At 45.6% G+C, this 16,239-nt stretch overlaps 2 protein-coding genes across 2 annotated transcripts; one reads left to right on the top strand and one right to left on the bottom strand.

The window, feature by feature from the left end:
- Positions 1 to 321: 321 nt before the first annotated feature.
- Positions 322 to 4,105, bottom strand: LOC120054568 (pre-mRNA-splicing factor 38A). The gene is made up of 10 exons (XM_039002018.1): positions 3,915 to 4,105; positions 3,342 to 3,501; positions 3,054 to 3,175; positions 2,871 to 2,956; positions 2,677 to 2,787; positions 2,420 to 2,526; positions 2,266 to 2,292; positions 1,955 to 2,046; positions 1,756 to 1,804; positions 322 to 949 (listed from the first exon to the last, which is right to left on the bottom strand). The coding sequence occupies exons 1-10, from the start codon at positions 4,042 to 4,044 to the stop codon at positions 904 to 906; spliced, it is 930 nt and encodes a 309-aa protein (XP_038857946.1). The 5' UTR covers positions 4,045 to 4,105; the 3' UTR covers positions 322 to 903.
- Positions 4,106 to 4,221: 116 nt separating this feature from the next.
- orc1 (origin recognition complex, subunit 1) lies at positions 4,222 to 14,600 on the top strand. Its single transcript, XM_039002896.1, has 19 exons — positions 4,222 to 4,400; positions 4,577 to 4,684; positions 4,821 to 4,948; positions 5,214 to 5,386; positions 5,649 to 6,081; positions 6,215 to 6,464; positions 7,732 to 7,797; positions 7,901 to 8,005; positions 9,875 to 10,067; positions 10,188 to 10,313; positions 10,421 to 10,542; positions 10,768 to 10,869; positions 11,397 to 11,568; positions 11,651 to 11,758; positions 11,984 to 12,133; positions 12,922 to 13,041; positions 13,234 to 13,403; positions 13,490 to 13,577; positions 13,696 to 14,600. The coding sequence occupies exons 2-19, from the start codon at positions 4,587 to 4,589 to the stop codon at positions 13,894 to 13,896; spliced, it is 2,805 nt and encodes a 934-aa protein (XP_038858824.1). The 5' UTR covers positions 4,222 to 4,400; positions 4,577 to 4,586; the 3' UTR covers positions 13,897 to 14,600.
- The last annotated feature ends 1,639 nt before the right edge of the window (positions 14,601 to 16,239 follow it).

Here is a 16,239-nt window from a genome sequence, read left to right as displayed (position 1 = left end):
ACATCAAGAAGCCGAGTTTAAACCAGGGGTTTCAAACTCATTCCACGGACAGCCTAGAGTCCGCAGGTTTTTCCTGTCAATTAAGACCTAGATAACCAGGTGAGGGGACTTCCTTACTAATCAGTAAACTTAATTAATCAATCAAGTACAAGGGAGGAGTGAAAACCTAGGGACATTCTGCTCTCAGGGGAATGAGTTTGACACATGGTCTAAACCACAGGTGTCAAACTCATTCCACGGGGGGCCGAGTGTCTGCGGGTTTTCGCTCCTCCCTTGTACTTGATTGATGAATTAACATCACTAATTAGTTAGGAACTCCCCACACCTGGTTGTCTAGGGCTTTATTGAAAGGAAAAACCAAAAACCTGCAGACACTAGGCCCTCCGTGGAATGAGTTTGACACCCCTGGTCTAAACAGATGACATACTATCAGAGTAGATAAATATGTTGGATGCCTTCTGGGAACTTCCTGAAAGAAAGCAGTTGGCCTAGAGAAGTGGAAACCCTTATTGACGTCCCACAGCTTATTTCCCTTCTGATGTCGGGTCAGTTTTGCCCGGTCTACGAGTTGAGTTCTATTTTCTAGACATACCCTTACTGATTAGCCAGTGTTGCCACAATCACACCGGATCACGCAACAAAAGGTCCTTATGTTTAAAACATTGAGAAACTTTTCCCACTGATGTATAGGGTTGTGGACAGCTCCATACGAGCTGCAGATTTTAGAAAAACATTGGATAGATTTTTACTGCAACATGGTCTGAAAATATCAAAAAAATGCAATCAGTTTCCAAAATTAAATATAAAATACCAGTGATTCTATACACAGACGTAAACATTTTGCCACATTAACTTCCAAGTCAAAAAGAGGAAATGTCCAAGAGAACAAAATACAAAAATGGGTCACTCGTTCCCTCTTCGACTCTTCTTGTGGCTCTTTTTTGAACTCCTGGAACAGAGATGAAGAAATCAACAACAGTAGGTGACATAAACCAGGTTTCCATCCAACCATTTAATGCGCATGAATTACATGACGCATTAAAAAAGTAATGACCGGGCTGATGGTTACAGGAAATGCCGGTACAATTCTATACATTTCAACAGACAATGTTTGTTCAACATGGTGGGATCTTTTTGGGTCGGTAAAATTAATTATGCGAGAAATGGCAGTGGAAACGCCTTTATGCGCAAATATTGGCATAACAATCATATGGAAAAGCATGCAGCTTATTCGGTTATGATAAACTTCACAGGGTGGTGAACGGGAAGGTGATGAGTATGATGCTCTTTTCCAATAAATATCGAGGGACCACAACAATCTCATCATGTAGGTAGCCTACCCACAATGTGTCTGCCAGATGTTAGCTAGAGAGCATGTGCCAAGACCAGAGAGGGCACATTTGCTATATAATGCCAGTTTGTTTGTCAAAACCATCAGTAGAGTTAAAAATGCGACTGTACATGGGAATTTAATAGCAAAATATTTGTTTTATGTGCACTACATCATCACGCACAGCCTTTTATCTGCAATAAATCCATTTGTGGGAAAATGCGCTTATTGTTTCATGCAGATTTTAGAATATTCACATGAAAATCTGTCGCCAATTAGATGGAAACCTAGCTACTCTCACACAAAAAACATCTCCATCTTTCATATGCTGGTATTCACAGACAATTCAACTACACCAAGAACATTGAAAGTGGCATTTTAAACTAGTATAGTGGCGAGGGTCTTTCTCTTGCTCCATGACTTACCTCTCTGGGGATTTGGAGTGACTGCGATGCCTGTGGCTTCTGTGATGGCCTGGGACAAAACAGAGCAGCTCTAGGTCAGACTGGGACTATTGTTACAAACATGTTAAAGTCAAATGATTACAGCTGACTATCAGTCACAAGCATAAACAAATATGCGACTTTTGATGTAGTGCGATGCAGGTTGGCGTTGCTATGATACCTGGGGACTTTGAGCGGTGACGTCTCTCTCGGGAGCGGCTGCGGTGGCGACGGGGACTTTTGCTGCGGTGGCGCTCTCGTCTGGGGGATGGGCTGTGAGTTAAAACAGAAACAATACAGCCAACATTAATACAGCACTGCTTATAAGTAACCAAGACCATACTCAATTAAATCTAAGCTTTAGTCCCTTTATAAATCAAACACTAAATTCTTTAACATTATATTTCAATATCTGAGTTTACCACCTGACGGTACAATGGAAAACACAAGGAAAATCCAGCAGAAAACAACCAAGGTAGAGACTCTACATACCTTCGTCTCTTGGGTGATCTGCTCCTCCTGGACAGAATAAAAAGGATAAAAGACATTTAGTGTCTTCAGGATGTGAAAAGAAATTAATTCTGAGTATGTGTAAATGGCGAATAAAGGTGATTCTGGACTTTAGATTAGATCAATTACTAGTTACCGTCTGGGTGAACGGCTGCGTCTGTAGCGTGGAGAGGGCGAACGGCGAGGGCGGTCGTTGTCCCGGTAACTCCGTCTGTGGGGCTCCGGGGTCTGAACTCTCTCTGGCTGTAGACATTTGAACAGACATACAGGATATAAGAGACAGACATGGACAGAGTGAAACAACATTAACATTCCTCTGACTACTAGCCTAAGTTTACTCAACTTTACAGTTAGTCTATGCAGGCTCTAGGTGGATAAAGATAAGACGACAACCTTCTCCTCTTCCTCGTCTTCCTCGTCACTGGTCTCCACTTCATCCAGGTCCTCTTCTAGGGCGCTGATGCGTGTGTCTAACAACTCCGCCTCCTCAAGGACCTGCCTTTTCTGTAGTCAACATACACAAAAGAATGTCAGCGGTCTAGGTCAGTGAAAAGGGGTCTGAGCACATACAAGGGGGGTAGACTTACCTGAAGCCTGGGAAGGATGATGTCACACATTCTCTCAGAGTGTAGCAGTTCATCAATGAACTCATCTACATGTTGCAGCTCAAACTCTGAAACAAACAGTGAAAGGATATGGTGCCATTTAAAACCAGGAGACATTTTGCATTGTACAATCATTCCATAATACACATAAACGAAAGGACTCACCTCCATTTCTGTTCTGGCTCTTGATTTTTCGGTAGTCATTGTACAGTGGTTCCAGGTATTTGTAGCAATCCACTGATGTCCCAGTCAACCTCATGTACATTGCTCCTAGCAAGCGGACATACCTAAGGTGAAGAAAAACATCACAGTGAGGTGTGTAATGCATGAACGTACCAATTTGTTTATGTCACATTTGTCAAGCTAGGAGTTAGAAGACAGTTGATCTAACTTTTAAATGTATGATTAAATACATAAAGACGTATAATAACCAGCCCCAAAGCCCAGACTTACTTGAAATCCTCGTTCTTGATGAATTCTACAATGATGTCTTTTTCTGGCTGAATCTGTAGCATCTTCAGAGTGAGACACAGAAACGGTGTAGGTTTGATATTTCCTCCATAGACTCCTCCAACAAACTTCAACGCCATGGCTTTGTCAACGACAAGTTCGGCTGTAGATCAAGGAGAAAATAGTGATTAGAAAGATGATCAAACATGGTGCGGTTTGGACAAAAGTTGGATTCAGATGTTTATTTGATAGCGAGGGTTTCTAGAGACTATACATATTGTGGCTCTTTTCCGTAGCCACCCACCAGAATGATGCACAACTTAAGGAGTCCAACTAATACACAGACTCTCCAAAAGCATTCCAAAACCCTTCTACATGCATGGCATCAAGTAAGGCTAGCCATGCCAATGCCTTTGGTGTGCATAAACCTCCTATTAGTGTGAGCGAGTCTAAGTGAGTGTAAGTAACTAAAAGGGTAAAATGTACTAGACGTAAGCACACTTCCTAATAGTTACTTTGTTTACATGTGTGGTATTTGTACTTCAAGCTACCTAGCGTTAGCTAACTCCAACTCACCAGTCAGTCCAAAGCATTCTTCTTTCCAATATTTTGATTCATAAATTCGAGTACGAATAATTTTCTCTACCAAGTATTGTGGATTTGTTCCATGTATACTGTTTGCATCTTTAACAGTCCTATTTGCCATTTTTACTGCTCAACCCGGAATGAAAAATTAGTTGCTGTGGGAAACGAACTCGCATTAGAAGTTGCTGTATCTCTTCCCGTGTAACAACGTACACTTCCGGGGCAGAATGTGAAGGCGTTCATTGGTCGATACTTCAGTCACATGCCAAGCACGCAATTTTTCGCGCGAAAGGTAGAAAGTGCAGCCACATAATCCGTTGTACTAGACAACATTTGTTTTGTTTGTTAGCTAGCTACGTGTAAAATATAACTAGCTGTATTACTACACTATAGCGCATCTTCGTTTATATTAAACTGCTTGAAATTTGATCAACTTGCCCGTTCGACTTTTATCAGACGAGTGGCTGTCTCTTTTCTGTGAGTATTGCAGCTAGCCTATTCATAGAGGTTAGCTAGCTAGCAAACTAAGGCCACCTTGCTTTTTGGGTTACCGAGTGCAAGTATGGCAACTATCTAACGTGAGTTGTCTTTGTCCCAAGTTGTCTAACCAAGTATTGATTTGCTCACTGTGCCAAAATGTGTCTTTTGTAAAGGTCTGCAATTATGGTCCGCTACTTTACAAGATTGAGAGTGAGACGTATCTACAAATGGGGCGGAAGACCTTATATCTTCGACAGAAAATTAAAGAATTACGGCTTTGAGTAAGTTTCAACTTAGTTCTAGCATAGTGTCATAACATACATTTGCTTGGAGCCTCGTCAACAACGCTGTTCATTCATATTTTTGTTCCACTTGATTTCCAATGGAAACAATGTTTGTTGGTATTTTTCTCTCTAGGTACTTGACCATGAGCGTGGAGGGTCAGGAGGCAGTCACCACTGTAACACCTGGCCAGTACATCCTCATTGAGGGAAATGATGATGACAACCCCTTCGTTGCCAAGCTTCTCAAGTTCTTTAGCGATGGTGAGTCATGGTTTAATGTTATGCAATGTGCATAATGGCTTGCAACTTATTTAAAATAAATAATGATTAACCTTTATTTAACTAGGTAAGTTCTACTAGGCTGGCTAGCCTATCGGTTGTTATTGCTCAGATGAATTTGGCAGAAATATGTTAAATGCTCTGTTAGTTGGGGAAACATTTTCATCCTTATTTCAAGCACCTAGGCGTAAGTAGCAAAGTGGATCATGTCCTGCAATGACCTTGTGTACGTGTCTTTGGTCCTCAGAGTCCCACAAGCAGAAGAAGGCGCTGGTGCAGTGGTTCTTGCGCTTGTCTGAGGTGCCCCAAAATAAGAAGTTGTTGCTGGGCAGGAGCCCCCATCCCCAGGAGATCTTCTACTACCTTGGACGTGCCTGTGACGATGAGATCAACGTAGAATCCATCCTTGGCACTGTACATGTGAGGCAGCATAATTCACCAGTAGAACTGTAGTGTTAGCGCCTTTGCTCTCTCTTGTTGACTTGAGAGTTGGCCCTCTTAAGTATTAGATGTGTTTTTCCTTGTCCCTATTCACTTAGGATTGCTTTCGTAGTTGTTCGGTTCTGGGTCATTTGCTCAGTCTTTTGTGACTGTTGACATCATTAAAGCACTTAATAAATGTTGTTGTTCGATTTTTATATGGATTTTGATGCCATTTGAACGTCTTTCCTCTGCTCCCCAGGTCCAGCACGTCCCTGAAGATGCTCCTTTTCCAGAGCCTGGAACCAAGGACACCCTCTATGTAAAGCTGTCCTGGGACACCAAGGCCTTCAATGTCTTAGACCCTGTCCTGATGCAGGATACCCCTGCCTCAACCCTTCCCAAACCTGCTCTCTCTCTGTTTCCCCCCCGTGCTTCCCCCGCGGTAACCCCTGTGTCTCGGGGCCCAGTGCGTTGTGCCCTGCCCGCCCCAGACCCCACAGTGATGAGGAGAGCAGGGTCTGTGTCTGACACTAGAGCCACCATGAGCGCCGGGAAGATGGGTACCCTTGAGGCAGAGTCGATCCACTCTGCCTCCAAGCTCTCTGCCTCTAAAATCCTGAGCGCCAAGAGGAGGGGCAGCGCTGCAGACACACCAGGTGTACGCAAGAAACTACAGCTCAGCATCGGGGCCAGTGAGTGTCTATCTCAGGATGTGATCATCTAAAATGAATCCATTTTTAACAGTATGTTGGTCAAGAAGAGATGGTGGAGCGCCTGGGAGAGCAGTTCCTGGTGGTGTAACGTTTGTGTGTGTACTTCTACAAGGTCCAGGGAAGAGAATGACCAGAGCAGATGTCCTCTGTGAGCTCTTGGATGAGGAGGTGGAGTCAGAGAAAGGGATGTCCCTCAAACTGAGCTCCTCAGTTTCACACTCCCTCCAGCATGGCTGCAGCCTCTCTCCCATGAGAAGTGGCTGCAAGACCCCTAACGGCCAGAGGGAGTTCCCCTGGAAGCTCGCCTCGATCAGCCTGGACAGACTGTCTCCTACTGCCCTGGGAGAACAGGACTTCTCCAGGTAGGGTTAGGGTTAGACTCAGAGTATCCTTGACTCTGGTACCACAGGAATATACAGAGTTATGTGTGATGCTGTTTCTACAGGGCTTACAGGAGTTGTACAACGCTACAGAGATCAGCTGTACAACGTTACACAGATCAGCTGGTGCCATTTGGGTTAGATCTTAGCTATTTTTCACATTTTTGTTGCGTGTGCTTTGCAAAATAGCTACTTGTCAGCCTCTAAACATAATTCTTAACACTATATTCAAGTTCAATGTCCTGGTTGTGGAAGCTTTACCATCTTCCCAGGGTCCTCCAAGCTCAATGTCCTGGTTGTGGAAGCTTTAACATCTTCCCAGTGTCCTCCAAGCTCAATGTCCTGGTTGTGGAAGCTTTACCAACATCATCCCAGGGTCCTCCAAGCTCAATGTCCTGGTTGTGGAAGCTTTAACTTCTTCCCAGGGTCCTCCAAGCTCAATGTCCTGGTTGTGGAAGCTTTAACATCTTCCCAGGGTCCTCCAAGCTCAATGTCCTGGTTGTGGAAGCTTTAACATCTTCCCAGGGTCTTCCAAGCTCAATGTCCTGGTTGTGGAAGCTTTAACTTCTTCCCAGGGTTCTCCAAGCTCAATGTCCTGGTTGTGGAAGCTTTACCAACATCTTCCCAGGGTCCTCCAAGCTCAATGTTCTGGTTGTGGAAGCTTTAACATCATCCAAGGGTCCTCCAAGCTCAATGTCCTGGTTGTGGAAGCTTTACCAACATCATCCCAGGGTCCTCTAATGTACTGTGAGTAGTATCAGTAAGCCAGTGTGTCCCCTCCTTCCCTCCCTCTACAGTGTTCTGTTGCTGGCACTAGAGGATGAGGTATTTGAGGCAGGGTTACCTACAGACTCTGGCTCTGCCAAGACCCCCAAGAAGAGACAGGCCACCCCCAGGAGGAACTATGTTAGGGGACAGAAGTGAGTGTGCCACCCCAGGTCCGGTGACAGGAGCACGGGTGTGGTGGTGTAGGCGGGGTATAGCGGTCAGATTGGAGCACTTGGTGGGAGCTTGCCTGTCTGTCTTCAGACATGGCTTCGCAGCAGATGGTACATACTTCCACTGGCTTCATTTGAGATGGGTTAAAAATCCACAGCTAATGAGAGACGTCACTTAGCCGATGTTGATAAGCAGTGTGTTTACTACGGGCAGCTAAATCACCTTAACCAATAGACAAGTCACATATTTGTAGTAATAGTACATTGCAAATTGAGTGTCTTGACTCATATACTTTTCTGTCTTCCCAAAGAGCTACCACCCCCTCCAGGAGGAAAGAGTCTGCCATGGCCATTAGAGAGCCTGCTCTGGGGGTGCTGTTAGTATCTAACAGTCTGATTGATCAGTCACATTATTGATTACTCTGTTCTTATGATCCCATTCAGTTATTTATATTTCTTATTATCGTCTGTGTATCTCAGGGCGGAGGAGGACTCCGAGGACTCTCCCATGCAGCTGATTGCCATGACTCCTCGCTCCAAGAGGAAGTCAGCCCAGCTGGTGTCGTTACGCATCAGGAAGCAGTTGTAAGTGCTGGCTGTCATGTGACTTATAGGTATGCCCCATAGAGAATGATGGAGGTCTCCAGATGGATAAAACCTGTTTTTGGACATTACCATTGAGGGCTTCCACCGTTTTAAAGTAGTCAACTATGGGTTAAGGAAGGATCATTCAGGTCATTGGGATTCCATCCAGGTCATTGGGAGGGATCAACCAATGAATTCTACTTGAGAGCAAGCATTCCATAACTGCAAGTTGCAGTAAATCACCAACCGTGGCTTTATACCTGTTCAAACAACACACTCCAAGTGGCAGTATGCACCCTTGCAGTGTGTATACCAACTCATAGAAGTACTAGAAGAAAATGGACTACTTCAAAATGGAGATGTCCTCAATGGCGCTGCCAAAGATTATTTATTATATTGACAAGATAGTCGAGTGACCACTCTAACAATGGAAATGCATGTCCTCAAAGATGAAAGCGCTGTACTGTCTTTGATGGAATCAAATTTATTTATATAGCCCTTCTTACATCAGCTGATATCTCAAAGTGCTGTACAGAAACCCAGCCTAAAACCCCAAACAGCAAGCAATGCAGGTGTAGAAGCACGGTGGGTAGGAAAAACTCCCTAGAAAGGCCAAAACCTAGGAAGAAACCTAGAGAGGAACCAGGCTATGAGGGGTGGCCAGTCCTCTTCTGGCTGTGCCGGGTGGAGATTATAACAGAACATGGTCAAGATGTTCAAATGTTCATAGATGACCAGCATGGTCAAATAATAATAATCACAGTGGATGTCGAGGGTGCAACAGGTTAGCACCTCAGGAGTAAATATCAGTTGGCTTTTCATAGCCGATCATTAAGAGTCTCTCTACCGCTCCTGCAGTCTCTAGAGAGTTGAAAACAGCAGGTCTGGGACAGGTAGCACGTCCGGTGAACAGGTCAGGGTTCCATAGCCGCAGGCAGTTGAAACTGGAGCAGCAGCACGGCCAGGTGGACTGGGGACAGCAAGGAGTCATCATGCCAGGTAGTCCTGAGGCATGGTCCTAGGCCTCAGGTCCTCCGAGAGAGAGAATTAGAGAGAGCATACTTAAATTCACACAGGACACCGGATAAGACAGAAGTACTCCAGATATAACAGACTATAACAGACCCTAGCCCCCCGACACATAAACTACTGCAGCATAAATACTGTAGGCTGAGACAGGAGGGGTCAGGAGACACTGTGGCCCCATCCGATGGAAGGCTGGCGGGATGAGGCGAGACCAGGTGGGACCATTCTAGCCAATGAACAACAGACACAACTCTGGTATAATGTAGTTATTTTTCTGAATTTGCTGAAATCCTACATATCAGTGCATTCGGAACAATCTAACCAGTATGAAACTTCTATTGGATCAAAGAAGCCTCACGTAGCAAATTAGCAATTCCTTTTTTGTTGTTGACTAAATTAGACACGCTTTGACCTCCATACAAAAATTCCTCACTTTGTGGTTTTATTTTCATGGACAGATTTTGGGTGGAGTAAACCCTCATGCTTCACCTTTTTCACTATGGCTCTGCCCATGTGCTCAAACACAGACACACAGAAAAGTCCTCTAATTCTATCTCTGGTATGCCCCTACTGGCTCAAAGGAACTGTGACCATCTAAGGAGTAATTTAAATTTAATTTAAATCTGAGTGATTTTAAATTAGTTGGAAAAAATGTAACAAGATTGACAGGTTGTTTAATGATACCTCTATGTGGTGGTTGCCACCAATTGATGTAATCAACTCAGTTCAATTTGTATCTCAAGAAATGCATTTATTATTATTTTTATCTGCCTATTCTACAAAGTATTTTTGGAATGCCGTTTTGAAGTATTATTTACTAAAATGTGTAATTTGTTTTTATAGGAATCTGTTGGACAATACCCAAGAGCTGATCTCTGATGGCGATGATGAGAGTTTCGTTCCCTACAAGAAGGTCCTACAGAGCAGCAGCGATGAAGAGAAGACAGAGAGTGAAGAAGAGGCAGTGGTGATGAAGACCAGAAGAAGAAATTGCAAGACCTCCGCCATGACCCCACGCAAAACGGCCAGCAAGAAGGTATGTATGGCTGTGGTAGGCTTCTGTGGTGCCTGTGTAATTGGTTTTTATAGGAATCTGTTGGACAATACCCAAGAGCTGATCTCTGATGGCGATGATGACTGTTTCGTTCCCTACAAGAAGGTCCTACAGAGCAGCAGCGATGAAGAGAAGACAGAGAGTGAGGAAGAGGCAGTGGTGATGAAGACCAGAAGAAGAAATTGCAAGACCTCCGCCATGACCCCACGCAAAATGCCCAGCAAGAAGGTATGTATGGCTGTGGTGCCTGTGTAATTATTATTATTTTTTCATTCTGACCTGAGCTGAGGAAGGGATTGAGGAATTCTATGGGTTTTCCATGTTTTCTCATCCAGGCCACCCCCCGTCATGCCAACCCAAGTACCCCCCGGACCCCCCGTCATGCCACTCCCAGTATTCCCAGCCGGACTGTTCCAGCCAGGCAGCCTGGGAACATCCTGGAGGAGGCCAGGGCTAGGTGAGAACAAACTGGCATCGTATCCAGACGGTAGATTTCAGCCAATGATTTACTTTTGTGTTTAAGTCAGGGATGGGCAACTTTAATGGGGGTGGGGGCCACAAAAAAAATCGTAACTCATCATGATGGACCGCAGCTGTCTCTTCCCTGTAGGGAGCAGGTGTTCTTTTATTTATTTAGATGTGATCTTTGTTGTTTTCTTAACGTGTGTGTCCCTGTCCTCAGGCTGCATGTGTCGTCAGTACCAGAGTCTCTTCCCTGTAGGGAGCAGGAGTTCCAGGATATCTATAACTTTGTGGAGAGCAAGGTTATGGATGGGACCGGAGGGTAAGATTGACAGACACCTCACTACGGTTCAGGAAATATTGTTACTGTGTAACTGTCTCACCAAAACCAGAATTTTCAGGAACTTGAGAAACGCCATATTTACCCCTAAAAAAAACTTCTGAAGCTATTTTGAAGAAATATATTTGGTCTTAGTCATGAAATATTGGCAGATATTGTCAGGGAAACTCTGGGTCATGTTCAGTTGGAACCAAGGGGAGAAAGTACTGTGAAATGACACTACAATGAGTGTTGGCTTTTCATTGGACATGTTCAGTAGTGCTTCCTCAGTTTTTCTCTAGTTTCACCCCTTCTGAACAAGACCCTGGATTAGCTGTTCTATGTGAGGGTCAGTAACAGTAGAGTTTACATAAATCACAAAAATATCAACACCGTCACGGTAGCTCGCAGGAATGATTGTTTTGATGGAAAATTGACTTTTGTTTCTTATGTTGATGCAAGTAATGTCGACACTCCTTAACTTGCTGGTATAGCGTTATGGAAAAGGGTTACAGTAGCTGTCTGTCTAGGTGTATGTACATCTCTGGTGTTCCGGGAACTGGGAAAACCGCCACCATCCACGAGGTTATCCGGTGTCTACAGCACGCCGCTGATATGGATGAAATCCCCACGTTCCGATTCATCGAGATCAACGGCATGAAAATGACCGACCCTCACCAAGCCTACGTCCAGATTCTACAGGTGTGTGTGTATATACACAAACACACACACACACACTCACTCTCCAAGTATCAGTGTAACTCCTGACTGTGTTCTCCTCCAGAAACTGACCAACCAGAAGGTGACCGCTGACCACGCCGCAGCCCTATTGGAGAAGAGGTTCAGTAACCCCGCCCCCAAGAAGGAGACCACCGTGCTACTGGTGGACGAGGTAAGGTCGATGTTTATCCACTCTGTCTCGACTCTAAGGATAGAAGAATACGTAACCATTGTTGACGCCAACTGGGAAATGCTGATAATGGATTTGAAGACAGAATCGTCTATGTTCTATACTCAATCGCTCTATTCTACATATTTATTGACTTGAATGTAGATGTCTAGTCATTCTGTTTCTATGACTGACCCTGTGTTTCACACTCTCCCCCCCGCACCCCAGCTGGACCTTCTATGGACCAGGAAGCAGAATGTCATGTACAACCTGTTTGATTGGCCGACAAGGCGCCACGCCCGCCTGGTGGTGCTGACCATCGCCAACACCATGGACCTGCCTGAGCGGATCATGATCAACAGGGTGGCCAGCAGACTGGTAAGGACCGTGGAGATACTTCAGTGCACTGGTTGTCAAACATCTCCTTGGACCCAGACGGTTCACAATTTAGTTCTAGCCCTGAACTAGCTCACCTGATTCTCCTAGTCAAGGGCTTGATGACCGGTTGAATCCGGTTTGTTAGCTCTGGAATGGATCAAACGCACAGACAGGTTGGCTGACAACGTTAGGAAAATGATGTACGAACATGGATGTGCCCGGAAGCCAAGCTTTCTGAACAGTCGGATCGCTGGCAGCAATGACAAGAAGCTGCCATGTGGGCATCATAGGTGGCTAGTTTCATCTTGTTCTTCATACCATGTCTTGTTTTGACTAATGTCAATGCTAATACGGAAAAAATGTGCTCGCTAGCTAACTAACAACTAAAGCTGCTCATTTGTGTAAATGTGTTTGTTTTCAATAAAGATTGAGACAAAATATAGTTTATATGTTGTCAACAGTCTAAGCCAACCCGTCTGTTTTGCCCCATAGTTGCGTTCGTGTCGATTTTGTTGTTAAACAACCAACCCATGTATGGAACGGCCTGCTGGGGTTCCCAGACGAGCGGTTTGAGGACCACTGCATCAGTGTTCTATTGAAGTCCACTCCTCACCACACGATGGAGCTGTTAGATTGTTGGGCCAGGCTGGCTTTTACTGTATATAGTCTGAATTGCTGTGAAATTCCTTCAGCATGTTTGCGGGCCTCTTGAAGTGCAGATCAAACCAGTGTCCATATGGAAGTGCTTGTTTTTAACTAACTCCCTGTGCGTCTCTCTGTATGTCCAGGGCCTGACCAGGATGTCGTTCCAGCCGTACAGCTTCAAGCAGCTGCAGCAGATCATCACGTCCAGACTGAACAAGGTCAAGGCCTTCGAGGAGGACGCTATGCAGCTGGTCTCCAGAAAGGTAGGCCATATTGTCCCTCTATTATTCAGCCCAGGGGTGCACGACTCAGGTCTTCCACAGTCCTGCTGTTTTCTTTTCTCCCTGCCTCTTAATTGATCAGTTAATGCCATCTATTGGAATGATACTGTGAAGTGTTCTGTGACTACCTTTTGGTCAGGGGTGTCTGAGCGCTGTCCTCCCTTTGTCCTCTAGGTGGCAGCGTTGTCAGGAGACGCCCGGCGCTGTCTGGACATCTGTCGCCGCGCCACTGAGATTTGCGAACACTCCGCCTCGCACCCGTCCTCCGCGGGATTGGTGAGAATGAGTCATGTGATGGAGGCGCTGGATGAGATGTTCTCCTCCTCCTACATCACGGCCATCAGGTAAGAGACACACCATTGCTCCACAGACCTGTCAGTCTGTTCCCAATGGCCCAGAGCGCTGTCAATCTATGTGAAATCTCTGTTAGGTGTGCATCGTTGCAGGAGCAGCTCTTCCTGAGGGCGGTCATTGCTGAGTTCCGGCGGCTGGGACTGGAGGAGGCCATCTTCCAACAGGTATAGGACCTAATGAGTACAACATTGACTTACTACAGCTCTTGCTCAACACATCTTTCCCTCTTTTACCTGTGTTGTGGAGTTCCCTTATCTAAAGTCCACTGTCCCCTCCTCCCAGGTCTTTGTGCAGCACCAGGCTCTGAGTCGTGTGGAGGGCCTGCAGCCCATCAGTGTGTCCGAGGGTCTGGCCGTGTGTCAGCGTCTGGGTGCGTGTCGTCTGCTGCTGCTGGAGGCCAGCCGTCTAGACGTGCTACAGCGGGTCAGACTCAACGTCAGCCAGGATGACGTGCTCTACGCACTCAAAGCTGTCAGAGACTGAGGACCACCGGGGGTCCTAAGGTACAGGGGGGAGGATGAGGGTCTTATTGTGGCCCAGAAGAGAACCTGCTCCATCACTACCAGTCAACTTGGTCAGTTTGAATTTCAACAACCAAGATCCCTCTCTAACTACAACTCATCAGGACCACCGTTGGACCACACAGTCCCACGCCTCAACCACAGCCAATACTACTGTACCACTCAGGACTGGGAATGGGAATCCCACTGACACCTTGTCTGTGTCCACGGTGGGTCTTTTTAGAGGCTCAGTTTGGTTTGATGCCATCTTCTGAGAGGTTTTAGGAATTCTTCTGTTTTAGTATTCTTTTACAAATGCTTTTCAATGTCATTGTTGTCAGCACAGTATTTTTGGAAGCTCTTGAAGGGGAAACTGCAGTGCACATGAACATTTGATGGAGTTCTGTCATAATTCAAGAACACAAATCATGATTTATATTATATTGGTTTTATGTTTGTTTACTGAAAATTGCCCTTGTTACAAACTTTTGTAAGGATATTTAGATCTGGTTTTAACTCATTGTGTTGATGGGAGGAGAGCTAACTTCCCATCAGTTAGCAATTTGACTTTCCTCTTTATCCTTATTCAAGCATTTTAATGTTGCTCTTGTTGGTTTTAGGATGTTCTTCATTATGTGATTATTGTATCTACAAAAGTAATAAAGATATTTAATAACAATGCTTGTATATGAAGGCCTAGTTTTCCATTCTTTATGTAGTCCTGATTACATTACTTGAACAAATTACCTGCACCGGTATTGTTTTCCAGAGGTTAGAATGAAGAAAGCATATTTTGTAGGGATAAGCTAATGATGGACATTTGGAAAGTATTCAGACCCCATAATGACAAAGTAAATCAGGTTTTTAGAAATGTTTGCTAATTTATTAAAACTGAAATGTCTTATTTAGACCATTTGCTATGACTGTAAATTGAGCTCGGGGGCCTTCTATTTTCATTGATCCTCCTTGATGTTTCTACAACTGGATTGGAGGCCACCTGTGGTAAATTCAATTGATTAAAGATGATTTGGAAAGGCACACACCTGTCTATGTCCCACAGTTGACAGTGCATGCCAGAGCAAAAACCAAGCCATGAGGTCGAAGGAATTGTCCGTAGAGCTCCGAGACAGGATTGTGTTTTGAGGCAATGATCTGGGGAAGGGTACCAAAACATGTCTGCAGCTTTGAAGGTCTCCAAGTGGCCTCCCATCAACTCCAAGTGGCCTCCCATCAACTCCAAGTGGCCTCCCATCAACTCCAAGTGGCCTCCCATCAACTCCAAGTGGCCTCCCATCAACTCCAAGTGGCCTCCCATCAACTCCAAGTGGCCTCCCATCAACTCCAAGTGGCCTCCCATCAACTCCAAGTGGCCTCCCATCAACTCCAAGTGGCCTCCCATCAACTCCAAGTGGCCTCCCATCAACTCCAAGTGGCCTCCCATCAACTCCAAGTGGCCTCCCATCAACTCCAAGTGGCCTCCCATCAACTCCAAGTGGCCTCCCATCAACTCCAAGTGGCCTCCCATCAACTCCAAGTGGCCTCCCATCAACTCCAAGTGGCCTCCCATCAACTCCAAGTGGCCTCCCATCAACTCCAAGTGGCCTCCCATCAACTCCAAGTGGCCTCCCATCAACTCCAAGTGGCCTCCCATCAACTCCAAGTGGCCTCCCATCAACTCCAAGTGGCCTCCCATCAACTCCAAGTGGCCTCCCATCAACTCCAAGTGGCCTCCCATCAACTCCAAGTGGCCTCCCATCAACTCCAAGTGGCCTCCCATCAACTCCAAGTGGCCTCCCATCAACTCCAAGTGGCCTCCCATCAACTCCAAGTGGCCTCCCGACACAGTGGCCTCCCATCATTCTTAAATGGAAGTTTGGATCCACCAAGGCTCTTCCTAGAGCTGGCTGCCTGACCAAACTGAGCAATCGGGGTCAGGGAGGTGACCAAGAACCCGATAGTCACTGACAGAGCTCCAGAGTTTCTCTGTGGAGATGGGAGAACCTTCCAGAAGGCTAACCATCTCTGCAGCACTCCACCAATCAGGCCTTTGTGGTAGAGTGGCCAGACGAAGCCACACTTCAGTAAAAGGCACATGACAGCCCGCTTGGAGTTTGCCAAAAGGCACCTAAAGGACTCTGACATGAGAAAAAATATTCTCTGGTCTGATGAAACCAAGAGTGAACTCTTCCACCTCTGTCAAGCGTCACGTCTGGAGAAAACCAGGCACCACTCATCACCTGGCCAATACCAACCCTACGGTGAAGCATGGTGGTGTCAGCATCATGCTGTGTGGATGTTTTTCAGCGGCAGGGACTGGGAGACTAGT

This window comes from Salvelinus namaycush, chromosome 10, assembly GCF_016432855.1.
Source record: "Salvelinus namaycush isolate Seneca chromosome 10, SaNama_1.0, whole genome shotgun sequence".
NCBI classification, from domain to species: Eukaryota; Metazoa; Chordata; class Actinopteri; order Salmoniformes; family Salmonidae; genus Salvelinus; species Salvelinus namaycush.
This window is presented reverse-complemented; position numbering and strand designations above follow the sequence as displayed.